General features: G+C 54.3%; 4 protein-coding genes across 5 annotated transcripts; 1 reads left to right on the plus strand and 3 right to left on the minus strand.

The window, feature by feature from the left end:
- Window positions 1-403: 403 nt before the first annotated feature.
- DNAJC4 (DnaJ heat shock protein family (Hsp40) member C4) lies at window positions 404-4,376 on the minus strand. 2 transcript variants are annotated; one of them, XM_038564142.1, is made up of 7 exons: window positions 4,237-4,376; window positions 3,410-3,502; window positions 2,396-2,489; window positions 1,730-1,914; window positions 1,479-1,640; window positions 669-755; window positions 404-585 (listed from the first exon to the last, which is right to left on the minus strand). In XM_038564142.1, the coding sequence occupies exons 1-7, from the start codon at window positions 4,242-4,244 to the stop codon at window positions 483-485; spliced, it is 732 nt and encodes a 243-aa protein (XP_038420070.1). In that variant the 5' UTR covers window positions 4,245-4,376; the 3' UTR covers window positions 404-482. The 2 variants fall into 2 exon arrangements, with proteins under 2 accessions (XP_038420070.1, XP_038420071.1); XM_038564143.1 differs by lacking the exon at window positions 4,237-4,376 and having other exon boundaries at window positions 405-585; window positions 1,479-1,643; window positions 3,410-3,838.
- On the minus strand, window positions 4,279-6,851 carry NUDT22 (nudix hydrolase 22). Its single transcript, XM_038564141.1, has 6 exons — window positions 6,773-6,851; window positions 6,006-6,503; window positions 5,543-5,641; window positions 4,963-5,060; window positions 4,730-4,823; window positions 4,279-4,442 (listed from the first exon to the last, which is right to left on the minus strand). The coding sequence occupies exons 2-6, from the start codon at window positions 6,483-6,485 to the stop codon at window positions 4,341-4,343; spliced, it is 873 nt and encodes a 290-aa protein (XP_038420069.1). The 5' UTR covers window positions 6,486-6,503; window positions 6,773-6,851; the 3' UTR covers window positions 4,279-4,340.
- Window positions 6,606-9,273, plus strand: TRPT1 (tRNA phosphotransferase 1). Its single transcript, XM_038564144.1, is given in 9 exon segments — window positions 6,606-6,983; window positions 7,241-7,333; window positions 7,575-7,656; window positions 8,171-8,340; window positions 8,429-8,603; window positions 8,802-8,858; window positions 8,933-9,043; window positions 9,166-9,212; window positions 9,214-9,273. Coding segments are annotated over 8 exon segments (771 nt in total). The 5' UTR covers window positions 6,606-6,983; window positions 7,241-7,249; the 3' UTR covers window positions 9,259-9,273.
- Window positions 9,243-27,041, minus strand: FERMT3 (fermitin family member 3). The gene is made up of 15 exons (XM_038564140.1): window positions 26,835-27,041; window positions 26,074-26,331; window positions 23,891-24,124; window positions 23,564-23,683; window positions 23,279-23,447; window positions 22,945-23,047; window positions 12,304-12,411; window positions 12,015-12,149; window positions 11,885-11,934; window positions 11,654-11,778; window positions 11,342-11,448; window positions 11,026-11,259; window positions 10,560-10,684; window positions 9,901-10,042; window positions 9,243-9,773 (listed from the first exon to the last, which is right to left on the minus strand). Exons 2-15 carry the CDS (start codon window positions 26,231-26,233, stop codon window positions 9,594-9,596), a joined length of 1,992 nt encoding a protein of 663 aa, XP_038420068.1. The 5' UTR covers window positions 26,234-26,331; window positions 26,835-27,041; the 3' UTR covers window positions 9,243-9,593.
- Window positions 27,042-27,500: the final 459 nt, after the last annotated feature.

The raw sequence follows: 27,500 nt of genomic DNA on the forward strand, positions 1-27,500 counted from the left end.
GCCCTGAGCGCAGGCAGCGCAGCGCAGCGCAGCGGCGGCGGCCGGAGGAGCCGGGCGGGAAGGCGGCCGGTGGCGGCAGGCGACGGCGGCGGGGACGGCGGGGACGGCGGGGGCGGCGGGGGGCCGGGCCCGGGCTGGCGGGCGGGCGGCTCATGTGACCCAGACACGCGCTCCCCACCGGGCCGCGGGGCAGGGGCGGGGCGGGGGAGGGGGGGCGAGGCCGCCGCCGGGGCCCGCCCCCTCCACACACCCCCCTCCCGCCGCAGCAGGGGAAAGGGGACGCACCGCCCAGGGGGCCGGGCTCCCGGGTCGCTGCCGCCGGGACGGCGAGGGCGGGGTGCCGTTCCCCGGTGAGGCCCGGGACGGGGGCCGCAGGGCGTGAAGCAAGGAGCCGGACACGAGCTCTGAGAATCACTTTATTGCACGCGTTTTGGGGAGTGGGAAGTCCCATGGGGTAGCAAGGCCCCATCCCAGCGAGCTGCTCACGGGCGGGTGCCTGTGCCCGGAGACACGATCCCTGGGCCTCCAGGTGGTGGCTGCAGCCGCTGCCTCTGCAGTTGCTCCTGGAGCTTGGCTCTGTTGGCCCTGCAGGAGAGAGCACCCGGGTGGTCAGGGCAGAGGATCCCAGAGGGTGGTGCCAGGACAGTGAAGGGAGAGCAGGGACAGACCTGGCCCGGGCCCGTGTGTCATTGTAGATGGCTGTGATTATCCGATCCTTTTCATCCATGAAGCTCCGGTGCATCTGCTCCAGCTTCCTGCAAGGGGGTTACAATTAACCCCAATCCCTGCTGTCCCCCAAATCCAACCCCCACCATCCTGGCAACTCTAGGGTCTCACAGCTTTACATCTGTGAGGACCTCTGCCTAACTGCCTGTGCTAGGTGGGCAGAGGGGCATGGAAGGGCAGGGGCTTATCCAGGGTCCATGGGTGACCCAGGTCTCTGTCTTGTTGAAGGTGGTGATAGCAGCTCTGAACATCAGAATGTTCCTCGCAGGAGACTAGAAAGGGTATACATCTAATGCATCACGGAGCTAGGCAGGCTGCTAGCAGTGGGCACCAGCCTTTAGATATCTTTGTGGTAGAACCCTGGTATTCATGGCATGCATAAAAGGATGGCGGGGAGACAGCCGATTGCCAAACAACTGAGGGTAGTTGCCGGTGAGGCCCAGTTACAACATATTTCCTTGTGCAGGATCTTGGTGGCTCCAGCACATCCTATCAGCAGCACCAAAGATTTACATTCAAATGACAAAAAAAAAAAAAAAAAAAAAAACCCTGAAAATGACATTAGCCCTTAGTTAGTGTAGAGATGTCTTTGCCAAGTAAGGAGAGGTTCAGGAGCTACTTCATGCAATTCTTAGCTTGAGAGACACAAAAGCGCAAGCTGCAGGGGTGGTGTGGATGTATGGCTGACCACACTGGGCTCCACCCACCCTCCACCCTCTGCCCATCACCCCAGGCGGAAGGCAGGGATGTACCTGAAGGCAACATAGTGCAGGCCCATGCCTGCCAACATGATCAGGAGGCAGTATCCCAGCACCCGCTGGTTGTGTCTGTGCTGCTGCTGCCTTGACTCTGGTCCCTGAGGCCTCACACCATGAAACTGGGCCCAGTATTGTGCATTGGGGGGTGCCCAGGAGCTGCTGAGAGGGAGAAGAAAGGAAGTATGGGAATGAGGTGCCCCAGGAGACTTGGGGAATGGGGCAAGCCAGGGGCAGGACTACTGCACCTGTGCGCTTGATGAGCAGCCCTGGGATGGACTGTGGTTCCTGGAGACTTTGGAGGAGTTGTGGAGCTGAGCTGGTGATCATAGCTGCGGCGGCTGTGCTCATGGCTGAGCACTTGGTATGCTTCACTCAGCTCCACAAAGCGGCTGTGCAGGGCTGGGTTCCCAGGGTCCCGATCAGGGTGCAGCTGGGGTGGGGCAGGACTCTCTTCAGCTCTTTTTCCATGCCCCATCACAGAACCCATCCCAATAATGTCCACCCACAAAGGTTCAAATCATCTCTGGAGGCCCTGCCTGGAGAGGAACTCTCACTCTTAGGGCTGCCCACCCCTCTAGAAGGCCAGAGTCAGGGAGCACAGACTCCTCCCCTTCCCCTTGTTCAAGGCCTTCCCACCTGCTGCCTGGCTCTCACTATATGCCCTGGCTTTCTCAAGAGCAGGCAGATCAGAACCAAGCCCAGCCCATCACATAGAACCCCTGGCTCCCGTCCCCAGCCTTTCCTCCCAGCTGGCCAGACCACTGCTCTTGGGGCACCTGCCATTCTCTATACATGCTAAGGGAATGTGGCACCATCCAGAGTGAGCCCCTCGGCTCCACTCCTGGCAATCTGAAGTGTACCCTATCTGCTCAGCCTTATCCTCCCTCCTCCCCGCCTAGGACCACTGGTACCTCTTTGGACTTGGAGAAGAAAGCTCGTTTAACTTCTTCAGTGCTGGCACCAGGATGCACCCCTAACAGTTCATAGTAGTTCCTGGGGCCAGACCTGTGGAAATAGGCCAGAAACTGCAAGGGCTGTGGAAACACAGAGGCTCTTCCTCCCCTCCCCCTCCCAGCACCTCTGGGCCACAGTCCTCAACTCAGAAACTGGGAGGAAGATAAAAAAAGAGAGAGAGAGAGAAAAAGAAACCAGGAGGTGAGGAAGCTGAGGCTGGTGCCAAGGGAGATCCATCTCCAAATCATCCCTCCCCTTTTGAGTATTTCAAGTATGGGCAGATCAGAACATTTCCATGTGTAGCCCTCAGACCCCTTTAAACAGAAACACCCAGGAAGCTTGTTTAAAAACATTCCTGGGACGCCTGGGTGGCTTAGCAGTTGAGTGTCTGCCTTTGGCTCAGATGTGATCCTGGGATCTGGGAACAAGTCCCACATCGGGCTCCTGCATGGAGCCTGCATCTCCTTCTGCCTAGGTCTCTGCCTCTCTGTGTGTCTCTCATGAATAGATAAATAAAATCTTAACACACACACACACAGATTCCCAAAACCCACTTCATTCCTGCAGATCAGAATCTCCAGAACAAGGCCTAGGAATTTGCATTTTTGTAAGCCACCTCCGCCCCTACACCTCCAGTGAGTTCTGCAGTGATGCTGATGTTCGACGACCACGACCACGACAGTCGTGAAAAGAGCACTGAGTTTGGCTTGGGCTCAAATTCCACTTTTGCCTCTTAACTGGCTGTATGACCTTGAGGGTCGTCTCTTCATCTTTGATCTTGTGTCCTCTATAGTCAAAGTGAGGGTTACCTGAAATAAGCCTGTAAGGCACCTGACACAGAGTAGAGAGATCACAACTATCTTAGTACCTAGGTCCAGGCCTGGAGCTGGGCAGGCCTTCCTCAACGAAAACCCACTGACTGCCGGGGAGGGGGGGGGGTTTCCCCGGGGGTTCCCCGGCCTCCGACTCACCGCTGCCTGGTGGCCGCCGAGAAGAGCCGGGTGGAAGGGCTGCGGGGCCAGAACCGGCACAGGCACAGGGACAGCATGGCGACTGGCAGGCGGCTGATGAAAGGAGGCCACAAAGTGCATTGGGACCAGGATGGGACCACACTTCGAGCACTCCGGGGGGAAAGGGAAGGGCCTGGCTCCTTTTACTAGCGTCGGCAAACGGAACCAGCTTTAGAGGACCCAGGGGCGGTGAGGCCTCCTTCACTCAGGCCCAGACCCCAGTGACCTGGACTTGCCCCTGCCGCTAGCCCGGGGGTCCGGATCGCTTCCCCCACTGGTCTTGGTGTCCCAGACAACCAGTCCCAGACGTCGGGACCCCCTCTCCACCCTGGGAGTTTGGCGGCGGGGGAAGGAGGGGCCTGCCAGGCCCCGCCCCCTACGCCTATGCGAGCCCCGCCCCCGCGCTCTCATTGGCTTAGACGCCCAAGCTACACCCACCGAATCGGAAGGCCCGGAAGTGCGTCAAAGGCCACACCCCCGCACGCCCATTGGCCTTTGGCGCCTCGGGCCCACCCAACGACGTGGAGGCCCGCGGAGCCTCAGGCTCCCGCTCGCGAAACTGGAGGGATGTTGCCCCGCCCACCCAGCGTCCGGCGCGGTCTCCGGCAGGGATGTTACTGGGCTTTCCAGCGAGACATCTTTCATAAAGCAGCTTCCACCTCATGGGAAGCTCGGGCCCTCACCACAGCGGGGCAAGGGGGCGCGGTCCTCACCCCAGTTTGCAGAGGGGAAAACTGAGGCTGGGTGGTGGGGGTTGTTTCCCAAGACACTTATCCAGTCTCACCCACCGGTCCATCTCTGTCTCACGGAACCAGCAGATGCCAACGGAATCCAAGAATAAAGTCCTTTATTGTCTTCCAGGTTGTGCTAGGGTTGGGGGCCCTAGGATGACTCAGGCGGGACTTCCCTGGACTTGGTTGTAGAGGAAGATAGCGCCTTTGGCCGAGGGGCAGAGCTCAGCCCACAGTTTGGTCTCCTGCAACCTCTGCACTCTCTGCGGGAGAAAGTAAGATCCCTGACATCCAGCCCTCAGGTCTCTTGCGGGAGCTGTGCCCAGTGTTCCTGAGCCTCAGATCCCTCTGCACTTCACCGTCCCTAGGTGAAGAGGCTCCTGGCTTCTTGGGCTGAGGGCATCCTCAAGGAGGCCTTGTGGCTCTGGAGGAAAGCTCTAAGAGATTTAGCAGCCCTATCTGACCCAGCCCCAGGGAGGTAGACATGCATCACCAGGCCTGTGCATCATCAGCTCCTTGTCCAAGCAAGATACACTCTGGCACTAAACACCTGTATCTCCACAAAGATGATTCCCGTCGACTCGTGGGCCTCAGCTCCCCCACTGGTGTAGAACTTCTTTACCTGCTCAGAAGTCAGGCTGCACCTGGAAAAGGACAGGAGAGTGGCTTGGGAGAGTGCCTGGCCCTTGGAATGTCCTCATGGAATCCCAGCTGTCTCAGCCATTCCCCTGAAGCACCCGCCTACCCCAGGACCCAGGACCCTGTAGCCCAGAGCTCACTCACTGGACATAGAACTCGGCACTGGCACGGCCGGCACTGGTCTCATTGCAGGCAATGCCCAACAGCAGCGGCTGGCTCAGGGTGGGCAGTGGCACGTTCACCTGGTTGGTGCAGGGGGTCCACCTGTCAGTGCCCGTGGCCCACATCCCTGCCCCTCTCAGTGGAGAACATTACCCTTGTACAGCATTTTATAGTTTGTAGTTCAAGCGTCCAGAGTCACAAAATGTCAGATCTTGGGCATGTTCATATTACAGATGAGAAAGCAGAGACCAAACAATTTGCTCAGGGTCACCCAAGGGAAGGCCAAAGTAACTAAGACTCTCATTTACAGCTCTTTTCAACAAACAGGGGAAGGATAGAGGGGTAGTAGACAAGACATTTATTACTCCCATTTTAAAAAGGAAGAGCTTGGGGGCACACAGATATATGAGGGCTAGGATTCCCCTTATGCCTAGCTGTAAAGCCAAGCCCTTCCCCCAATGCCAGATGCCTGCAGACCCTCCTGCCAGGCCACACCTGTGGAATTCTGGCATGTTGTACCCCCTCCCTTCTTGCCCAATTGTCTGGGCCACCCCTCACTCACCTCATCGCAGATCTCTTGGAGGACACTGGAGAAGAGCTCATGCACTACCAGCTCCCCAGGGAGGTCCTTGTGCAGGGGGCTGTCACCAGGGCACACGGCCTAGGAGAGGTCAGGCTCAGCCCCTGCTCTCCGTCTCTTCCCACCCTGCTTCCCCCCATATTTGCTGGCCCTGAGGGCCTGGTTAGGCACAGAGTAAGAGTCTCGGTGATCCCCTGACCCAGGCCCACCATTTTAATATGGACCACCAGAGATCCAGCTAGTCCTCTGCTCCCCACCCCACCCCCATCATTCCCTAGCTTCCCACAGGTCTGAATCAGAGGTCAGTGGGGAGGGTGAGGTGCTGCCCGGAGCAGTCTTTCAGAGAAGCACCAGGCCAACCCCAAACGCCCTCCTCCCTTTAAGGGATTAGGAAAGCAAAGCTGAGCTGAGCCTTTGTGCCTTTGCACCCAGCCTGGCATCTCACCTGAGGCTCAGGGTGCCCACCAGGCACATCCACCAGCCCAGGTGCCTCGGCCACTTGCCGAGACCGACGCAGGAAGACCAGGAAGTTATCTGCAGTGGCCAGTGTGGCACCAACCCCCAGCGGATCCGCCAGGTAGGCTTGTTTGTCACCCCAGTCAGTGGCCCCCTGCTGTCGCAGCCAGGCAGCTGAGCTGGCCCAGTTAGTGCCCAGGAAGTCCCGGTAGGAAGTGAGGCCCAGGCGCAGGAGCAGCCGTGGCCCCTGTGAGCCAGTGGGAGCCAAGGTGGCTGAATGCAGGCGGAACTTGGGGGCGTCAAAGAGCCAGGGCTGAGCCTGCAGGCGGCTCTCCCAGATGGCGGCGATGGCCTCGTCCCCTCCTGGCAGTGGGCGCCGGTCATGGTCTGGGCTCAGCTCAGCCCGCACCTGCTCCTCTGGCAGCCCCCCCGGCGGGCACTGCAGCAGCACGGACACTTCGGGGTCCATGGTCTGGACAGGGCAGCTCTGGGGGAGGACACAGCCGGGCCTGTCACCCCGAGCGCCCCAGGGCGACCCTTGGGCCCGGCAGTTGGGCGCCTCCGCCGCAGACCTCCTTAGGGCACCCCCGTGACCACGCTCTGGGCAGGAGCGTGTCTTATAAGGCCCTGCGAGAGCCCCGAGATTCCCGCCGCCGGCCAGCCCTGGGAATCCCGCGCATCTCCTCCACCCAGAGGTGCTGAGTCCGGTCACCCCTCCGTGTCCACTTCCCCCAGACCCAGGGTCCTGCCACCAACCCTGAGGCGCCGGGAGCCCGCGCAGGACCCGGAAGCTCCAAGCTGCAGCCGGTTCTCGGCCCCGCCCCCGCGCAGGCCCCGCCCCTTCCCCGAGGCGGAAGTGCCCGGCCCCGCCCTCGGCTTCCCATTGGCCGCTCCCTGCGCCTCCGCGGTCCCCGGCTGCCGCCCGCCCGCGCCGTCTGACCTTGGGGCCCGGGGCTCCCCCCGCCCGGTCAGCCGGGACGCTCCGCCGCCTTGCGGGGCTGCAGGCTTCCCTGGGATTCGCGAGGGACACGGTGTGACCTTGGGCCAATCTTGCTCCCTGGGCCTCAGCTTCCCCATCTGCACTAGGGAGTTGGGGATGGGTGGGAAGTGAGTTTAAGGAGCTGAATAGCCCCTTCGCAGCTCACTGGTCCTTCGTGACTTGCTGGGCTGGGTGGGGACAGGAGAGGGTCCTCGACAGTCCCCGCCCATCACTGTTCCCCTCAGGTCTTAGCCATGAGCTCCCTTGGAGGAAGGAGGCCGGAAACCACAGGACCCCGGAGTCGAAGGGCTCACAGGCCTCACAGGCCCCGGGAAGAGGTGTGCCCACCCCATCCTAATCCCCACTTTCTTGGTGGTAATTGGAGGAGGACTTTATGCCCTAACTCTCTGGAATATGCTGGTGGGTGGGAATGGGGGCTGATGCGTCACACACTCTCTTCCCAGAAAGTGGGGATTCCTTTCCCTGTGGCCTCCCTCTGCAGCAGGTCACCCAGAGTGCAGGGTGGGCAGCAGGGCAGCATCACTACAGGGACCAGGGGTCACCTCTGGGCTCTTACAGGACCGAGATGTACAGCTGTCCAAGGCTTTGTCCTATGCCCTGCGTCACGGGGCTCTGAAGCTGGGGCTTCCCATGAGGGCTGGTAAGTGAGAGTCTTGAAGACTGAGGTGAGTGGTTGGAGATGAGGGAGCAGTGTGAGCCTATCTGTGACTGCCTGACCCATGGCCCTATGGGGACAGCACAGAGGGCACATCCCCTCCACGTGCAAGGAACACCGAGGCCCAGAGCCCGATATCCTGTCTAGAGCAAACTGGGAGAGGACCTTCCGTCTAGTCCAGGCCCAGCAATACTAATGGTGCATGTGGCCCAGTAAACACCCAAGAGTGGGTACGGGGGTTGGGGGGTGTCAAGGTAACTGGTGTTTATTGAGTCCTTTCTGGGCAGGGTACTATGCTATAGAAGAGTCCCTTATCCTGTGACCCTCCCCAAGCCAGATCCTACTCCCATGTAAGTTAAGGAAAGAGAGGCCCGGAAAGGGGAGACTCTCACAGATAAACCCTAAGCCCAGACTCTGTTCTGGTTACCTGTGGCTCGCCCTATTAACTCTGGCCCAGGCCAGAACAAGTTCAGCTCCTGAGCACCCTGCCTGCCTGCAGATGGCTTCGTGCCCCTGGACACCCTCCTGCAGCTGCCCCAGTTCCACAGCTTCTCTGCTGAAGATGTGCAGCGCGTGGTGGATACCAACCGGAAGCAGCGGTTTGCCCTGCAGCCAGGGGACCCCAGCACTGGCCCTCTCATCCGGGCAAATCAGGGTCACTCCCTGCAGGTGGGAGCTAAGGGGACAAGTGAGAGAACCATGTGGGACCCCTCCAGGGAGAGGGTCTCACTGCTGTCTGTTCCCCAACCCATCCCAGGTACCGGAGTTGGAGCTGATGCCCCTGGAGACCCCACAGGCCTTGCCTCCCATGCTTGTCCATGGCACATTCTGGCAGCACTGGCCATCCATCCTGCTCAAGGGTCTGTCCTGCCGGGGAAGGACACATATTCACCTGGCCCCAGGACTTCCTGGGGATCCTGGTGTCATCAGTGGTCAGTGGCCCTCCCCAGCTGTTGTCCTACCAGGTCCCTCTCCAAGTATCATAGCTTCTCTCATCTAAGGCCATTCCATGCTCTGCATGCTGTAGTCACCCCATCCCCCCCTGAGCCCAGGACCTTCCACTGAGCCTGCCCAGGTTTGATGACTGCAACTCCACATGCCCCAGGTCCCAGCTCCAATTGTCTCTGCAGGCATGCGACCAAATTGTGAAGTGGCTGTGCTGATTGATGGGCCCCTGGCCCTGGCAGGTGAGTCTGGACACAGCAGGACTGCCCTAGGGCTTCAGAGAGGATAGGAGTTACATCTCTGGCTTTGTCTGCAGATGGAATCCCCTTCTTCCGCTCGGCCAATGGAGTGATCCTGACTCCAGGGAATGCTGATGGCTTCCTGCTTCCCAAGTATTTCAAGGAGGCCCTGCAGCTCCGCCCTTCTCGTGAGAACCACCACCTTACTCCTATTCGGGGTGCCTGAGCCTGTGCCCTCTGCCATCTCCTTCCCAGCTCCCAGCCCCAGGCTGATGGGTCTCCCATTCCTAACCTCTTGTCTCTATCTCAGGAAAGTCCCTCTCCTTGGCTGGTAATGAAGAGACAGAGTGTCAGAGTGGCCCCCAAGCATAGCTCCAGAGGAAGAAGGATAATCCAACAATAAAATATTTATTAAAAAAAAGTTTAAAAGGTAACAAAAAAAGAAGCTCCAGTTTGAAACCATGAATTATCCTCATCCTGTAGTTACAGCTGGTCTTCCTCCTGTGCTCAGGGTATTAGTCTTGGCCACTTAGACAAGGGAAGGGCGGACCTTGTTCGAGCTCATAATCCACTCTCCCTAGCCTAGGGGATGGCAGAGTCTGGCCCAATTAGGTCCCTGGTCTGCATAAAGCCAGTGACAGCAGGTGAATGTGCCAGCTCAGTACATGTCTGGAGAGAGTGTGGGCTTAGGAGTGGCCATAGCAGGCAGTGAGCAAAGTGGGGGCGATCAGACAGGCCTCAGAAGGCCTCATGGCCTCCTGTGAGCTGCAGGAAGAGGTCCTCGTCCAGCTCTTCCCCACGGGCCCGCTCTCGGGTTGACAGGAAAATGTAGCCCCCGATATATTCATGCACGATGCGGCAGCTGGCGGACACACAGCTGAAAGCCACGTTGATATGTTCATCAAACTCGATGGCCACCTGCAGAGCGGGCAGTCAGAGGGGCTGGAGGAGGTGAGATAAGGGAGCAGCCCCCGCGCCCCCCTGCACCCCTGGCTGCGCCTGTCCCGCCCCCGGGAACCTGATCCCACCCTGAGTCCCAGCCCACCTGTCGGATGTCCCAGTTGACATTCCACTGGCGCATATTGCTGAAGCGCCAGGTCTTGACCACGTCGCCTACAGCCAGGTCAATGCGGATCAGCCTGTTGTTGGCGATGCCCAGGATCTCATCCTTCTTGCTGCCCTTGAACCTAGCCCCGGTGGGGCGGGGAGAGAGTGTGAGCAAGACTCCTGCCCTGCATGGCCCCGGAGCCCACCCAGATAGCCTGGCACGGTGCCCGGGAGCAAGCTGGGCACATGTCAGCTAGGTTCCTTGGGCCTCAGGTTCCTCGTCTAGAAAATGAGTGTTAGCTGATAAAATCATTATAATAGCCTTTGACAGCATCAGGCAAACTGTCCGTGCCTTTCAAGAACAACTTTCTTTGGTATCTTCATCATCTGTTGCCTGGCTCTATGTTTGCAGGCTTGGGAAATGGGCAGAGGGCGCTCCCTGTCACAGCAGGGAACCGCAGCCTCCAGAGGGACTGGTCTCTGGAGCTGCAAGGAGGGCCAGGGCTCCTGCCGTCTCGGCCTGCTCTCTCACTCTGGTGTGTGCTGCCAGCGGCAGAGGATGGCTGAGTACCCACAGAGCGCCCACAAAGAACAGGAAGGGAGGCTTCAGGGTGCCTCAGCAGGCCACAAGGAGAGTGGAGCAGGCTAGGCCCGTACCTGACCACAACGTAGGAGATGCCAAAGTCAGGCAAGGACTGCCAGGCCTGGATGAAGCGCAGCTGGGCCTCAGACAGCGAAAGCTGAGCCACGTTCTGGTGGGCTTCCAGGATCCGTGGGGTGAGCTGCGGGACCACACTGGTGAGGAGCCATCAAAATCCCTGAGACCTCCTGCCTGTCCCCACTGGGGAGACAGGATGCTGAGCCTGGAGCAGGGGTGGGGCCCCATGTGGGGCCACCACAGTGCACCCTCTCACCACTCAGCAGATAGGAGCTGAGCCAGGCCCGAGGTGGACCATGACCCCTCCCAGAGGGTAGGGACCAGCGTGCTCGGTCTTAAGGACGTGGGGAGGAGAAGGAATGAGCGAGCACATGGCTTCCTAAAGGAAGGCTCTGTGGAGATCCAGGGGCCAAAGGTGGCCGAGTAAACACTGTGGTCATTCCCACCACCCACTTCCTTTGGCACCTGCTTGGCCTTGAACTTTCGCTGGAAGCGGGGTGCAACAAGGCCATAGGGGTTGAGACCCTCGGCAGAGGCATCAGGGCCCTGGGGGTGGTTGCCTGAGCCCCCGCCACCTGTCCGCTGCAGGCTGAGGAAGGCCAGAATGGCCTGCACCTCGCTGGCATAGCTGCTGTCCGCCATGGTGCGACCCTTAGACGCCAGTCGGCAGCCGGCCATCCAGCGGGCATACTGCTTCTCCTGGGGGATGAGGAACAGGCTCGGGTTCAGCCGCCTGCCCCTGTTCCCATCCCCATCCAGCCTCAGCCTGGCCCTGACTTACATCCTGGCACCGCAGGTAGATTTCGCTCATGCCCTCAGGGGAGGGTACCAGGAGTTTAATGCAGAACTTCTGGCCTGAGACGTTGACATCAGGGACCACCTCACAGCCTAGAGGGAGACGAAGGGGTGGGTAGGCCAGGGTGGGGGGGCCCTGCCTGAGAGATCCCTGGGCGAAGGCCAGCCCAGTGCAATAGCTCAGGACAGAGGGCGTCTTCTTCTGCCCCCCAGGGGGAAACTGAGGTGAGAGCTTTCACATGGGCCCCCAGCCAGCACCTGTCCTTGTCCGTGTCCTTGCCAGGCCACCTTCACTCACCCTTGAGGTTGAGCTGCTGAATGGGGTCCCCTGGGGCCTCATCCTGGCTCTTGTAGTAGGACAGGGTGGTCTCCTTGAACACCACCCAGTGTTGGCGATACCCCTTTAGGGTCAGCTTCCGGGGCCTGAAGGCGAGGCAGGAGGTCTGTGTTAAGTTGCCTCCCTCTCTCCTGGGTTCTCTGTCCACACTGGGCCCCTCGGGCAGGGCTGCCAACTCTGGCCCTAACTCACCGGAAGATCCGGAGATGGTCCTTAAGTTCTGGGATGGTGGTGAGGTTGTTCTGCCAAGAAGGGGAGTTAGAGGGGGACCAGGTGTTCGCACTTGACCCCGACCCCAAGCCTGACTAGAGTCCCTCCTCACCAGCACATCTGTGGAGGCCGAGCCTTCCAGCTTCACCTCCAGGTTGTTCAGGGCGGCATCCAGGTCGTCCAGCCCCAGGTCCGTGCCAGCAGTTTCACCCACCTCTCCACTCTGGGACAGCTTGTTGATGTGGTACTGGGAGGGGCACATGGCCAGGGGGGCTGAGTGGGCTGCCCCATAGCCCACAATGCCCTAAGTGGGGCTTCCCGGAGATGCCCCTTGGCTGGGAGACCACCCTGGGCTTGACCTGCACCCCACCCCCTGGGGCCCCCAGCCCCGCCCCGGGCACCTGCAGGGCTGCGAACACCATCATCTCCTCCTCGGTGCAGTCGGTCTCCTCCAGCAGTAAGTCCCACCGAGCCTGCTCATATAGCTGGGTCAGCCGCACTGGGTCTGTCTGCAGCAGGGGCAGGGGAGGCCAGGCTTGGTCAGGGGCCAAAGGGACCCGGGAGCTTCAGCCTCCAGCCCTGCCTTCTGTGCAGTGGCAAGTTCGTCTACTGGCTCCACATGGACAGCAGACCTCAACTCCAGCCTTCCAGTCTGCCCAGACAAGTAGTACTTTTTCCCCTGTAGAACTTTCTGTACAGGGATGCCTGGGTGGCTCAACAGTTGAGTGTCTGCGTTTGGCTCAGGGCTTGATCCTGTGATCCTGGGATTGAGTCCCGCATCGGGCTCCCTGCATGGCGCCTGCTTCTCCCTCTGCCTGTGTCTCTGCCTCTGTGTGTGTCTCATGAATAAATAAAATAAAATCTTTAAAAAAAAAAGTAATAAAGGAAATACCTTCCATGGGGCCATTCATCCATGCCCTCAGGCAAGGACACCCCACGGATGATGGTGATGAGAAGAAATGGAACTGGGGTGCAGGGGGCTGCTCTACATGAGGAAGCATTCAGGGAAGTCTGCCTTGAGGAGGTGACAGACTGCCCCCCAGACATGAAGGATGGCAATGGGCCACTAAAGGGAAGAGTGATGAAGAACATTCCAGAGAGAAGGAACAGGGAGTGCAAAGCTCAAAGGGGGACCCCAGTTACCCACAGAAGACCAAGCCCTTGCTCCCTCTGAAATCTACCAAAATTGATAACAAAGACCTAAAAGGGTAAACCCAAAAGGACAAAGAAGAGTGGGAACCACTGCAGGTAAGGGATGCTGACAATATTTCAGAAGATGGAACACAGAAACATGAATGGGAAATGAGTTACGGTGAGAGAGATAGGATCTCTTGTTCTTTCCCCTCTCTTGTTCTGTGGTAAAGGCACTAATGAGTTCTGGAAATAGGCAAAAAGAACAGATATCTAGACAAAGGCATCCAGGCATGTGGCTCTCTCTGACAGGTTTTGGACTGGGATCCTCTGGCTGAGAAGTGAGGGTGGGCTGAAATGAGGACTGTAGAAGGTGTATAAAAAGAGCAGGTGAAAAAAAAAAAAAAAAAAAGAGCAGGTGTCCCCTACTCCCTGCAGCCAAGTGACAGCCAGGCTGGCAGAAGCCAGAGATTTACTCTCTGGAGATGGTGAGCCAGAGGACCCCTGCATTTGGTACTCTAGGCACAGCTGGGTGAGGGCAGGTACTGTGCTAAATACAGGTGAACCAAGCAAAGGCTGACATTCTGAAAGGTGGGTCACCCCTGGACCTTCCCCACTTGTCACCCAAGACATCGATGATAGTGAGCCTTCTATTCCTAGTCTGGAGATCAGAGGGTTTGCTGCTGAGAAACTGATGAGCCAAAGAGAAAACCACCCCACCCCCCAGCAAAGAACAACATACTTACCCCACCCCAGGAAGCCCCCAAAGTGCTAAACCCCATTCATCCACTGAGGATTTTCAGTGACTTCCTAGAGCCTTGCCTCTCAATATGAAGGGGCAGGCAGGGATTACCCTTGTGCAAGGAAAGCTGTTGGCAGCAACTACAGAGATCAAGCAAGACAAACAGAAAAGAGAGCTGGGAGGAAATAAAGACAGTAGGGAGCGGAAGAAAAGTTCAACCAGTCAAAATCCTTTGAGAGACAAAATGCAATACTTGTAAAACGAGAACAGGATGCTGTGTTTTGAAAAAAAAAAAAAAAAGAAGATATAGTCATTAAGACTGCATGGCATCGATGAAGAGAGACAAATTGATCAATGGAACCTGAAAGAGAAAGACCCATACATTTATGTTCACCTGACTTAGAACAAAGATGACCTCATAGTCACTGGGGAAAGGATGCTATTTTGAGTAAATGATATCCACTGGGTCCACTGAATACCTGTATTAAAACAAAACAAAACAAAAAAATACAGGGCAGCCTGGGTGGCTCAGTGGTTTAAGCGCCCAGGGCGTGATCCTAGAGACCCGGGATCGAGTCCCACGTTGAGCTCCCTGCATGGAGCCTGCTTCTCCCTATGCCTGTGTCTCTGCCTCTCTCCTTCTCTGTGTCTATCATGAATAAATAAGTAAAATCTTTGAAAAAAAAAATACAGGTTTTGTTCCCCTACCTCACACCACACACAAATATCAACTCTAACTGGATTGCAGATCTAAATATGAAAGTTGAAACAAAAAAACTTTTAGAGAAAAATAGGACTACATCTTTGTGATCTTGGAATAAAAAGGATTTTTTAAACAGGACACAAAAGATATTAATCATAAAAGAAAAATATTTAAAGATAGAAGTCAAATTATATTAAAATTAGAAACTTTTTTTATCAAAATAAACCAATAAGAGAACAAAAAGGCAAAACATAGGGTAGGAAACTATAATCACAATATATTTATCTGACAAAGTACTTCTCATGTACAGAATATATAAAGAACTCCTGTAACGCAAAATGAAAGACAAGCAACTCAATTGTTAAAATTGGCATAAAAAGTTGAGCAGAAACCTCACAAAAGAGGACATCCAAATGGCTAGTAGCCATATGAAAAAGGGCTCAACCTGATTAGTCATCAGGGAAATGTGAAGTAAAGCCACATAAAAAGCACACCAGTGTCTGTCTGGGTTTTGGCGTGGGAGGAGGAATGACTGCAAATGGGTACTAGAGAACCTTCTAAGATGATGAAATGTTTTAAAACTTTACTGCAGTGATGGCTGCACAACTGTATAAATTTCCTGAACATAATCAAAATGAATACTTATGATGAGTGATTTTTATGGCATTTAAGTTATATCTAAGTAAAGCTGTTTAAAAAAAAAAAAAACCCAAATAAACAAAAAACCATATTAGATACCATTACACACCTACCAGAGTGGCTACCATGGAAGTGATAGAAAATACGAAGTGCTGGTGAAGTTGTGGAACAAGCAAAATTTTTGTACACTACTGGTGGAGGTGTAACTTGGTACAACCAATTTGGAAAGCTGCTTAACAGCTATCTGCTACAATTAAATCAGTGTTGTAATCCAGCAAGTCCACCTCTGGGCACATACCATACAAAAATGTGTGTTTGGTGAACATATGTTCACCAAAAGACATTACTGGAATGTTCATAGCATCTCTATTCATAATAGTCCCAATCTGGAAACTGTGTAATACCCATCAACAGTAGAATGGAAAATTAATTGTGGTATACTGAGATAATGGAATGTCACACACCAATGAAAAAGAATAAGCTACAGCTATACGCAGTGTGGACGAATCATACAAGCATAATGCTGAGTGAAAAAAGGCCAGGCAAAAGAGTACAGACTATGTGATTTCATTTATGTAGATTTCAAACACAAGCAAGGTGTCAGAATTGACATTAGTGTCCCCCCCACCAAGGGAGATACTGCCTAGAAGGGGTATGAAGGGGTCTTCTGGAGGCTGGTAAAGTTCTGCTGCTTGATGTGTTGGATACATTTATACATTTTCCAAAATGTATGTTTAAACCACAACTTTACAAAGGAACACTCAGAAAATAAGAGCTCTTAAAACTTAAAAATACAGCTGCAGAAATTAAAAATTCAATAGATCATTTGAAAGATAAGTCTCCAGGGATCCCTGGGTGGCGCAGTGGTTTAGCGCCTGCCTTTGGCCCAGGGCGCGATCCTGGAGACCCGGGATCGAATCCCACGTCAGGCTCCCGGTGCATGGAGCCTGCTTCTCCCTCTGCCTGTGTCTCTGCCTCTCTCTCTCTCTCTCTGTGACTATCATAAATAAATAAAAATTAAAAAAAAAAAAAGATAAGTCTCCAGAAAGTAAAATAAGAAGACAACAAGCTTAGAAATGAGAAAGACAAGGGGCACCTGGCTGGCTCAGTTGATGGAACATGTGACTCTTGATCTTGGGATTGTGAGTTAAAGCCCCATGTTGGGTGCATAGATCACTTAAAAATGAAAGATCTTTTTAAAAAAGAAATGAGGGCAGCCCGGGTGGATCAGCAGTTTAGCGCCGCCTTCAGCCCAGGGTGTGATCCTGTGATCCTGGGATCGAGTCCCACATTGGGCTCCCTGCATGGAACCTGCTTCTCCCTCTGCCTGTGTCTCTGCGCCTCTCTCTTTCTCTCTCTCTGTCTTTCATGAATAAATAAATAAAATCTTTAAAAAAATAAATAAAAATAAATAAAGAAATGAGAAAGACAAGATAAATGTCTGTTTTTTCTTTGAAGAAGCAATCCAGGGGGTGTAATATCTACTGAGTTCCATAAGGAACAGAAAAGTGGTAGGAAGGAAATGATTAAAGAGATTGTTTAGGGCATTTCTCCAGAATTGAAAGACTCAAGTTTCTGATCTAAAAGGGCTCAGCAAGTGTGCAGGCCATCAGTGAGGAAAGATCCATACTAGAACATATTATTGAGAGAATTTAAAGCATTATGAGATACGGAGAAGATTCTAAAAGCTTTTAGTATCTACCTCCTCTCCAAGAAAAAAAAAAAAAAAAAAAAAAAAAGGTCTCACATGGGAGGATTAACAACAAAAAGGCATTAGACTCCTCAATAGAACCACTGGGATCTAGAAGACAATGAAAAGGTCGCTTTGGATTTGGCAGGAAAATATTTTCAACCTAGAATTCTATACCTAGTCAAACTATCGTGAGAGGGAGGGTAGAATAGTGACCTTTTCAGACATACAGGATGTCAAGTCATTTACCATCAGAAGAGAGACCTCCAAAAAGACTATTATGCACAGTTAATAGAAAAGTAAGTAAATTGGGTTGCCTGGGTGGCTCAGCGGTTTAGCACCTGCTTTTGCCTCAAGGTATGCTCCTGGAGTCGTGGGATCAAGTCCCACATCCGGCTCCCTGCATGGAGCCTGCTTCTCCCTCTGCCTGTGTCTCTTCCTCTCTCTCTCTCTCTCTGTGTCTCTCACAAATAAATAAGTAAAATCTTAAAAAAAAAAAAAAAAAGAAAAGAAAGTAAATAAAATACAACAACTGTGATCTATAAGAAAATTGGGGGGGAGGGGCAGGTTTCCTGGCTGGTCCAGTCAGAAGAGCATGTGACTCTTGATCTTGGGGTTGGTCATGAGTTTGAGCTCCATGTTGGGTGCAGAGATTACATACATACATACATACATACATAAATAAGTAAATAAACAAACAAACAAATAAATTTTAAAAAACTTTTAAAAAAGAATATTAAATAGGGGTGCCTGGGCAGTTCATTGATTGAGCATCTGCTTTTGGCTCACAGTATGATCCCAGGTCTGGGGATCAAGTCCCACAACACCCTCCCTGTGAGGAGCCTGTTTCTCCCTCTGCCTATGTCTCTGCCTCTCTCTGTGTGTCTCTCATAAATAAATAAAATCTCTAAAATAAATAGATAAATAAACCTCATCTTTACAAAAAAGAAGAATATTAAATAAAAAAGAAATTCTGTTTTTAAGTTTTTATTTTGAGAACAAAGAGAACAGGGGCAACCTGGTTGGCTCAGTTGGTAGAGCATGCAACTCTTGATCTCAGAGTTATAAGTTCAAGCCCCACGTTGGGTGCAGAGATTACTTAAAAAGCAAATCTTTGGGCAGCCCGGGTGGCTCAGCAGTTTAGTGCTGTCTTTGGCCCAGGGCCTGATCCTGGAGACCCAGGATCAAATCCCGCATTGGGCTCCCTGCATGGAGCCTGCTTCTTCCTCTGCTTGTGTCTCTGCCTCTCTCCCTCTCTGTGTCTCTCATGAATAAATAAATAAAATCTTAAAAAAAAAATCTTTAAAACACACACACACACACACACACACAAAACCGCAGAGAGCAACACGGATATGGTTTTTAGATATTGGACAAGAAATTACATAGAATAGTGATCCCTGACAGAAGGGAAACAAACATGGTGAATCCTGATTGCCCCAGCTTATTGCCCAGAGACAGGTGCACAGGGAGGGGGACCCCAAACAGAGCCCAGCATATTCCCCAGGTTGAAGAAATGTAGTTGAGCATTTCATGAGTTCAAGGCAGCTGGCATTCACAGGACAGAGTCCTGGAGAGGAGAGAGTGACACAAAGAGAAAGCTCTGGAGATCAGCAGAGGGCTCCTCTTGAGTCTTTAAGCACTGATCAGTGTATGTATATAAAGAAACTATCCAAGGCTGACAGAAAAAGTAAAAAAACACTTGAAAGGAGCAGCTGGAACATTTAACCAGAGCTCTTCTAAGGGTGGAAGTTGTTCACACTCCCAAAAGCCAGATTAGAGAAACCTCTAATAGCATGGCGCGTTAGATAGAGTTCTCTGAAGGCAACTGCCTCAGTAATGGGGTAAATTAGTCCTAGATTAGAGGATGCTTTTGTCCTGCCTAATTAACATTCAAGGCAAGCCTTGAAAGGATCAAACTGTCTCCAAGTAGTTTAACTTCATCTCTAAACAAGGTTTTTTTTTTGTTTTTAAGATTTTATTTGTTTATTCTTGAGAGACACAGGCAGAGGGAAAGCATGCTCCCCATGGGGAGCCCAATGCAGGACTTGATCCCAGGATCCTGGGATCACGACCTGAGCCAAAGACAGACACTCAACCACCCAGGAACCCCCTAAACAAGGTTAAAAATACTTAAAGAGGGATCCCTGGGTGGCGCAGCAGTTTAGCACCCACCTTTGTGGCCCAGGGCGCGATCCTGGAGACCCGGGATCGAATCCCACATCGGGCTCCCTGCATGGAGCCTGCTTCTCTCTCTGCCTGTGTCTCTGCCTCTCTCTCTCTCTCTGTGTGACTATCATGAATAAATAAAAATCTTTAAAAAAAATACTTAAAGGACTATAAAAATCTAGCACCCAGGAATGTAAGATTTGTAGTGTCTGGCATCAAATAAAAAATGACACAAAAATACAAAAGGAAAAGAACAAAACAAAACACCCAACAAAGTAAAACAAAACTCCCAAAATAAAGGGGAAAAAATGACCAGGCATGAAAACAAGCAGAAAAATACAACTCATAACGAGGAGAGAATCTATAGATACAGATCCAGAAATGACACAGGTGATAGAATTAGCAGATAAAAACATTAAGAGTTATTATAAATACATCACATGTGTTCAAGGAAGTAGAGATACAGGAGCATGGTGAGGAGAGTCATGGAATTTTATGTAGGCATAAAATCCATGGCAGATTCAACATGGCAGAAGAAAGATTAGTAAACTTGAAGATAGAGCAAGAGACCTACTCAAAATGCAACACAGAAAAATAAGAATGAAAAAATCACCTAAAAAGCCCAAACTGAGCATCAATGGGCTGTGGGATGATTCTAAGCAGTCTAATAGTTAGTATAATTGGAATCTGATCAAGGGAGGGAGGAAAAAAAACACACCTGAAAAAAATGACTCCAAACTTAATGCAAACTATCAATTCACAGATTCAAGAAGCTCACTGAACCCCAAGTATGAAAAACCTGAAGGGAACTAAGGCATATAATAATCACATTGTTTAAATCAGAAATAAGGGCACCTGGGTGGCTCAGTCAGTTAAGCACCTGCCTTAGGCTCGGGTTATGATCCCAGGGTCCAGAGAACAAGTCCCACGTTGAGCCTGGCCCCCTGCTCAGTGGGGAGCCTGCTTCTCCCTCTCCCTTTGTGTTCTTCCCCCACTTGTGCGTTCTCTCTCTTGCTCTCTCTCTCTCTCTCTCAAATAAATAAATAAAATCTTAAAAAGAAATAAAGTATCGTAAGAAACAAAACCATCAACCAAGAATTCTACACTGAGTTAAAAAATCTTTCAAAATTAAAGGCAAGATAATGACTTACTCGACATACAAAAGCTGAAAGAATCATTACCAGTAGATTAGCACCACAAGAAATGTTAAAGGAAGTCCTTTAAGCAGACAGAAAATGAGACCAGCTGGAAATCTGGATCTATACATGGGAATAAAGAGCACAGGAAATGGTGAGCGTGGGAGCAGGTATACAAGACTTTGTTCGTACTTTTTAAGCGTCTTTACAGGGCCGTTGGCTGATGAGCTGAATCTTGACTATATTGAAACATCCTGGTTAAGGATTGGCAGACACTGGGATCAAAGGTACCCAGGGGGCAGGCCGGGTGGCTCAGCAGTTTAGCGCCACCTTCAACCCAGGGCGTGATCCTGGGGTCCCAGGATCGAGTTCCGCATCGGGCCCCCTGCATGGAGCCTGCTTCTCCCTCTGCCTGTGTCTCTGCCTCTCTCTCTTCTCTGTGTGTCTCTCATGAATAAATAAATAAAATCTTTTAAAAATTATTTAAAAAAATAAAAGGTACCCAGGTATCTAGGATCTCTGTGTATTATTATTATTTACTTTTAAGTAGGCTCCATGACCGTGGGGCTTGAACTCACAACCCTGAAATGGAGAGTCACACGCTCTACCAAATGAGTCAGCCAGATGCCCTCTGTGTATTACTTTTTACAACTGTCTGGGAATCTCCAATTATCTCAAAACAGAAAGTTCCACACACACACAAAAAAAACGATTGGTTAAAGTAAAAGTAATAGTGATAACAATCCAACAATCCTATTCCTAGGTCTACACCCAAGAGAAATGAAAAGATACAACCATTCAAAAACTTGTACATGAACGTTCATAGCAGCATTATTCGTAATAGCCAACATTGGGGGTAGGTGGGAACCGAATGTCTATTAATTGCTGAATAGATCAATAGAATGTGGCGTATCCATACAATGAAATCCTCTTTTGCGGTAAAAAGGAATGAAACACTGGACATGCTAAAATATGAAAACATGATGCCAAGGGCAAGAAACAACAAAAAGCCGCATATTGTATGATTCCATTTCTAGGAAATGTCCAGGATGGGCAAGTCTATAGAGACAGGAAAAAGATTACAAGGTGTCTGGGGCTAAGCAGTTGAGGGGCAAATGGGGAGTGACTGCTGATGGGTATGGCTTTCTTTTTGGGGTGATGAAAATATTTTAAAACTGATTTGGGGGATGCCTCGGTGGCTTAGCAGTTTAGCGCCTGCCTTTGGCCCAGGGCGTGATTGGGCTCCCTGCCGGGAGCCTGCTTCTCCCTCTGCCTGTGTCTCTGCCTCTCTGTCGTGTCTCTCGTGAATAAATAAATACAAAATCTTTAAAAAAAAAGTTTATAGTAATAAACTAACATAAAGGAAATAAAATGGAGTCATGTAAACCACTCAATCCAATGTAGGGAAGGAAGAGCTGGAGAAGGCAACAAAGAAGTCCCCAGGAGAGGAAAAGGCCGGATGTGGAAGGAGGGAACAGGGCAGACAGGCTGGCAGGCAACAGATCGTGCAGGAACTCGGGGTTCAGCAACCACAGGTGGGCCCTGACCTAGTGTCTGTTCATCCAGGTGTGGTATGGAGGTGGGGGAGGCCAAGAGAGGAGAGAGGTGCGCCAGGAATGCACTACCAACAGGACACAGGCTGACCGCTGGACAGACAGAGAGATGAAGAGATAGAGGATGGGCGGTTTGGGATTTTAATTCAAGGGAGGATGAACAGGACACAAAGATGGATGGGGTGGGAACGAAATGGAGGGATCCAGAGTGGTGTTTGCGTGCAGGCTTTGGCAACGAATCCATGAAAGGTGGGAGGGAGGATGTGCTGGGCAGTCGGGGAACCAAGACTTCCGGTTCAGGCAGGAGTCTGAGGTGCCCGTTGGGTCTGTGAGCGGAGCTGGGCCACCTGGACACTCGAGGACAGACCTTGAGGTAGAATGTCTACACCAGAGATTACACACTTGGGAGTTATAAGGGGCAGGGAGATAAGGATGGCTGTGGAGGGAGCTGTGGATTTGCCACCCCTGGAGGCTGTGGAGGCAGGAGGGAGAGTTAGGGAATCCGGACAGGGCATCTGGAGACCCCCATCCACACCCCCGCCCCAGACCGCAGGGGTCACCAGTGGTCTGGTAAGAAGCAGGGGTGAAGTGAGCAGGGACACAGAGCATGCAGGGCATGGTCACCTCAGCAGGTGTGCTTCCTGTGTGTGGAAGGGGACTGAGGACACCAGGACAGATATGGCTGAGGACATAGAGGGGGAGTCCAGGAGCACCCACAGGGAGCAGGAAGTGGGATTGTGGAGGGCAAGGATTCAGTAAAGAACAACAGTTAGAAGTTTCACAGTAAAGGGGGGCAGAGAAAAGGGGTCGGGGGTGAGGGCGCGCCTACGAGCTACGGAAGGTTTCTGAGGGGGCTGCATGGAGCCGCTGATCACCTGATTGCCAGCAGGGACAGGAGGCAGGGAGGGAGATGCCTGCGGCCCCTGCCTGCACAGCCTTGCCGCTCGCCCACCCTAAACCTGCAGATCCCAGTGACACCCCTTGCAGGTCTGAATCTAGGTGCTGGCATCTCCCACCTGGGCAGGTTTCTTGGGGGCACTCGCCACTGTCTCCACTGCCCTGTGGTCTTCCTGTACCTGAATGCCCCTGGAGAAATGGGCCTGCCGTCAGACCTGGCTCAGCACCACGCTGGCAGAGTTAACAAACAGGAGTGTGGATGGACGATGGATAGATGGACAGACGCCCTGCAAGTCTCTAAGGTTCCCAGGGCCCAGAGCCCTGACCCTTAGTTTCCATGTCTCACTGACCCAGAGCCCCACTGTTCCCTGACCCAGCCCACCTTGGGATCCAGGTCGAAGAAGCTGTAGTACTTAAAGCGCAACCAGAGCATGTCCCCGGCCTTGATCCCCTGCTGCATGAGGCACCGTGAGGAGTCCAGCCACCTGGTCCACAGCACGGGGAAGAGGTCAGGGCCTATGCAGGTACAGTGCTGGGGCATGACAGGGGTGGGGCGGGGCTGGGCAGGGGGCCCGAGGGCAGGCACACATGTAAGAAAGGCCTGGAGACAGGCAGTGTGGATTGGGGGCAAGGATACAGGGAGGGCACGGGCCCTGGAAGTGGGAGCCCAGACGCAAGGGGACCTGGCCCCGGGGTGTCCTCGGCACGCAGTACACCTGCTGTGGAGCTGAGTCTTGTCCAACAGGGAGCTGGGCCGAGGCAGGCGCTGGAGCAAGAGGGGGTCCGGCGGTGGCTGTGGCCGGCTCAGCATGTGATAGCAGGCCTCGGTCTGGGCGCTGTCTGAGAAGTGGGCTGGCATTCCCCGGAACAATGCAGGTGCCACGCCTGAAGTGCAGGACAGGGTGAAACGGCCCGGCCCCCAGCCCCGGCCTCCAGGGCCATGTAGCACCCAGCACCCCCTCCCAGCACCCCCACCCCCGGCCTGCCCAGCCTATGCTCACCTCCAGCCAGGACGACCTTGGTCAAGTCATACAACTCCTCTTCTGGCTCCTTCTCCTTCTTCTTCTTCTCCTTCTTCTCAGGAGCCCGGAGTAGGGACAGCTCCTCAGGGTGCCGGATACCTGAGGGGAGCTGGGACCTCAGCGAGGGGGCCGGGGTCCTGCCCCCGAACCTCTCGCCCCACTCCTGGGTCCTGTGGAACAGATCACAGCCCTGCAGGCTGGACAGGGACCAGGCGGCAAGGACATGGCGACAATGGCTGGGCCCATAAGGCAGGGTCAGCTGCCCTCTTGCAGGACCCTTGCCCAGAGGGAGAGCAGGGGACTCACTGAGGAGGCGGCAGATGGCAGCCACAGCCTGGAAGAGGGGCTGGGAGAAGCTGGCTCGCAGGCGCAGGGCCCGGCGATTGGGCAGCCGCAGGATGACGGGCCGGTGCTGGGGCCCGAAGAAGAGGCGAGCATCGGCCAGGATGCCGTACTTGTCCAGCGTCCAGTGGGTCTGCAGAAGCCATTGTCTTTTCTGTTCCCACCAAATGGCATGGTCTGACCAGTCCTGCTTGCGCTCTGTGGGCCACAGGGGAGGCAGGGTGTCCGTCAGCCACGGGGGGCCGTGCCCGGTGCTACGCGGGCACGTGAATGATGCATGTGAGCGACGACCCAGTTAGGAACACGAATACCTCACTCTTCCTGCAGCTAGTGATAGATGACACGTGTCCCTCTGGGGACCCCCAGGTGGGCTGCTGTGCGGTGAGCACAAAGACGAGGCAGGGACACAGCTCTCTAGGGTGTGCAGGGCCCTTCCTCACCAATGGTCTGGTCCCAGCTCCACCCACACTCCTGCTACCCCCTTCCCCTGGTCCCTCCCAGCGTCACCAGAGCTGCCAGGGGCAAGAAGTTCTCTGGTTCCATCTATCCAGCCTCTCAGGGTCCTGTGAGCTTTTGCCCCTCACTCTGTTCTGGCTTTGTGGTGCCCTCTCCCCATCTCCTCTTGAACGCCTGGAGTCTGCCAACAAGAGCTCGGGGTAGCTGCCATCAGGAGTTTATGGTACCCTGCAGGTGGAGAGCAGCCACTGAAGGGTCTTCAACAGTGGCTTACGTCTAGACAGCCCCCAGGTAGGGGTGGGCTGAAGGCAGGGAGAGAGGCTCTCCCACGGTGGGCAGTGAGGATGGATAGGAGGATGGATTTTGGAGCTGAGATCGGCATCGATGAAAAGTGGTGGCTAAAAGTGAAAAGATGATGCTTGGGCCTGGCAGGGAAGTCCTGTCACCCAGTCCCCCATGCTGGAGCCAGCAAGGAGGGAGAAAAGCCTCCATCCCGCGTCAGGCAGAGCGAGATTCACTCTGGAAGTAGAAGTCATGGCATTTCTGTCCCAGAGGCAGGCATGGGGCTGGTAAACATGTTTCTGGAATGCCTGGACCTGGTGGGCATGTCCTTTAGGCCCTGGTATGTGAGTTTCTGGCCTGGGGCCTGGTCCTGAGGTGTAGTGTGTCTGGGGAACAAGGCAGGAGCCCTGGAAAGAGGAGGACGTGGAGAAGGATGGGAATCTGACCCAAAGAAGGTCAGGGACAGGCCAGGAGAAGAGGCCAGGAGACAACACAAGAGCCCCTCGGGGCCCTGTATCTTCACCCCCTCTGCCCTGACTCAGCCCAGGCCTGGCTGCAGCTTGGTCTGACGCCCGGTCTCCTGAGGGACCCTCTGTTTTCCACTTCTGCTTTCACAGCCTCCTCGGGCCTTGCCTGTTGGAAGCTCCCTCACGACCTCGAGCCTTGTGGCTAGGCCGTCCCCAGGGCTCCAACTGTCCAGAAGCCAACGGACCTGCCTCCCAGGCCGCATGTGCTGGGTTGGCTGGGTCTGAGGAAGCCGGCCTACCTTCCCCACAGGGGGCCTGGGACCTGGGACCTGGGACTCTTGGCTGAAATGATCGGGGCCTGCCTTCTGGCTCTGCCTGTCGGGGTGTGCCAGCTGCCCTCCCAGGAAGGGGCAGCCCCCACCCCCAGCAGGGAAAGGGGCTGAGAAGCCCCCGTGGGCCTAGCCCTGGTCCTCTCCACGCTTGATACCACAGGCCGCTGTGCTGTAACTTCCTGTGGGGGCAGGGCCTTCCCACCCCACTGGGCCTGTCACCAGCCTGCTGAGGGCTTCCGCCCTGGCCCAGGGTATGGGAGCAGGCCCCAGGCCCCCCCACCCCCCACCCCAGTCTCGTGAGACCTTGAGTGCAGCCCGTGCCCTGGCCCAGGCAAGGCCCCTTCTGCCCCTCGGACCTTGGCAGTCCTCTCTGTGCTCTGTGGGGACTTAGCAGAACCAGCTGGAGTGAGAGGAAGGGAAGGAGAACTGCGGGAGGGAGGGGAAGTTGGGGAAATGTCTTTTTTGGAACCAAATGATTAAGCTGGTGCCTGAGTCACTGTGGTGGGGTTATCAAGAGCCGCAGAGTTGGGGGGCCCGGAAGCACCTAGGGACCCACTTAGGGCCACTCCAAGGTGCTGAGGTCAGCAACGGGGGGCCGCGGGGCACTCACTGATCTCCTCCACAATCTTCAGGAGCACCCCACCGATGTGCGACTCCCCTGTGACCCGGAGGGTGACCGACTCAGCCTCCGGGTCATCCTCTCCCACAAAGACCCGCAGCTCCCAGGACGAGTCGATGTAGTCCCCGGTGGCCGTCTTCATCCCCGCCATGTCTGTGGTGGCTCCCTCGCGGGTGGGGAGGTGGTCAAGTAGGCAGGGTGCCGGGCCTGGGCAGGCCTGCGTTCAGACAGACGTGGCCCTGTGGTGATCTGGATGGGCAGGAGAGCAGAGAGGAGCCCGGAGGCCAGTGTGTCACGGCAGCAGCGAGACGCGGGTGCTCAACTGTTCCGGGCACACCTCCGACTCCCTCACCCTCACCCTCACCCTCACCCTCACCATCATCAGTGGTTTAGTTGAACAGCGCAGTCCAATGCGCTCCCATCTTCCAGTTAGACCGAGGCCCAGTAAGAGTAAGGGGGGGCTCACTCATCCCCCAGCTTGATGCCAGAGCTCGGTACCGCCTCCCTCTGCTTCCCATTTCACCTCCAGGCCCACACGCACAACTGCCCACCCTGGAAATGGTGGTGAGCCCAAACCAGAAAATACTTCCGATCCTGGCCAGGAGCTCAGACCCAGACATCCCAAACCAGCCAGGGCTTCTCTCGGGCTGTGAAAAGTCCAGGGTGCCGCATGGAGAGAGGCATGCTGGGCAGAGGGGCTGCAGGACAGTGAAGAAAGGGTGGTTGGGCTTTCAGCTTCCGCCCCAGCTTACCTGGCCTGGAAGGGCTTGGGGGCTGCAGGTGCCGGGGTTGGAGTGTCAGCCGCTCCCGACCTCAGTGTAAAACACCTGCAGCTCAGGGTTTCCTTCCCCCTTTGCTTTCTCTCTGGAGCTTTCTTTAGAGGGCAGCCTTTGCCGTCTTATCATGAGGCTCAGCCCCTCCCCAGGGCGGGCTGGCGCTGGGTGCAGGAAGCAACTGCCAGTAGGCTGAGGATTCAGGGGTGGCCCCACCTTTGTTCCCAGGGAGCACAGGGAGCAAGGAAGGAGCAGCCTTGGGGCCCACCACCAGCACCACACAAAGCGTCCCCTGATCTGGAGGGAAGAAGCTCAGTTCAAACTAGAAAAGCCCCCAGTTCACGTTGTCTACACACACTGTCCACTTAGAGGGTCATCTTCTATCTCCAGGCTGTCACAAAGTGGGGGTGGGGGTGGGGGTGGCCGAGGCTTTGGGACATGAAACATCACTGTGCTGTCGAGAGGGAAAGCCACACAGCTGAAAGGATCAGGTCTAGGTTATTTAGGAACCGGGAAGTCAAGCAAGCTCAAACCCCAGGGCGTCCCTTATCACCACGAAGTAGATCCCTGAAGAAGATCCCCGAGGGAAATCACTTCCTTAAGTCTTTCCTGTCCCCAGTAAGGGCCCCTATTTCCAAACATGTA

Source organism: Canis lupus, chromosome 18 (genome assembly GCF_011100685.1).
Source record: "Canis lupus familiaris isolate Mischka breed German Shepherd chromosome 18, alternate assembly UU_Cfam_GSD_1.0, whole genome shotgun sequence".
In the NCBI taxonomy this organism is placed as follows: domain Eukaryota; kingdom Metazoa; phylum Chordata; class Mammalia; order Carnivora; family Canidae; genus Canis; species Canis lupus.

Excerpts from the sequence above, each read along its gene's own strand:
- NUDT22 (XM_038564141.1), bottom strand. The coding sequence starts at position 6,485 with ATGGACCCCGAAGTGTCCGTGCTGCTGCAGTGCCCGCCGGGGGGGCTG. Across the intron at positions 5,061-5,542 it reads TCCAAGAGATCTGCGATGAG|GTGAACGTGCCACTGCCCAC; the intron begins GTGAGTGAGGGG and ends TGCACCAACCAG. Across the intron at positions 4,443-4,729 it reads TCATCTTTGTGGAGATACAG|AGAGTGCAGAGGTTGCAGGA; the intron begins GTGTTTAGTGCC and ends TTTCTCCCGCAG.
- DNAJC4 (XM_038564142.1), bottom strand. Across the intron at positions 1,641-1,729 it reads GCTGCTCATCAAGCGCACAG|CTCCTGGGCACCCCCCAATG; the intron begins GTGCAGTAGTCC and ends CCCTCTCAGCAG. Across the intron at positions 756-1,478 it reads CTGCACTATGTTGCCTTCAG|GAAGCTGGAGCAGATGCACC; the intron begins GTACATCCCTGC and ends ACCCCCTTGCAG.
- FERMT3 (XM_038564140.1), bottom strand. The coding sequence starts at position 26,233 with ATGGCGGGGATGAAGACGGCCACCGGGGACTACATCGACTCGTCCTGG. Across the intron at positions 23,448-23,563 it reads CAAGGTCGTCCTGGCTGGAG|GCGTGGCACCTGCATTGTTC; the intron begins GTGAGCATAGGC and ends CCTGCACTTCAG. Across the intron at positions 10,043-10,559 it reads ATCTCCTACGTTGTGGTCAG|GTTCAAGGGCAGCAAGAAGG; the intron begins GTACGGGCCTAG and ends CACCGGGGCTAG.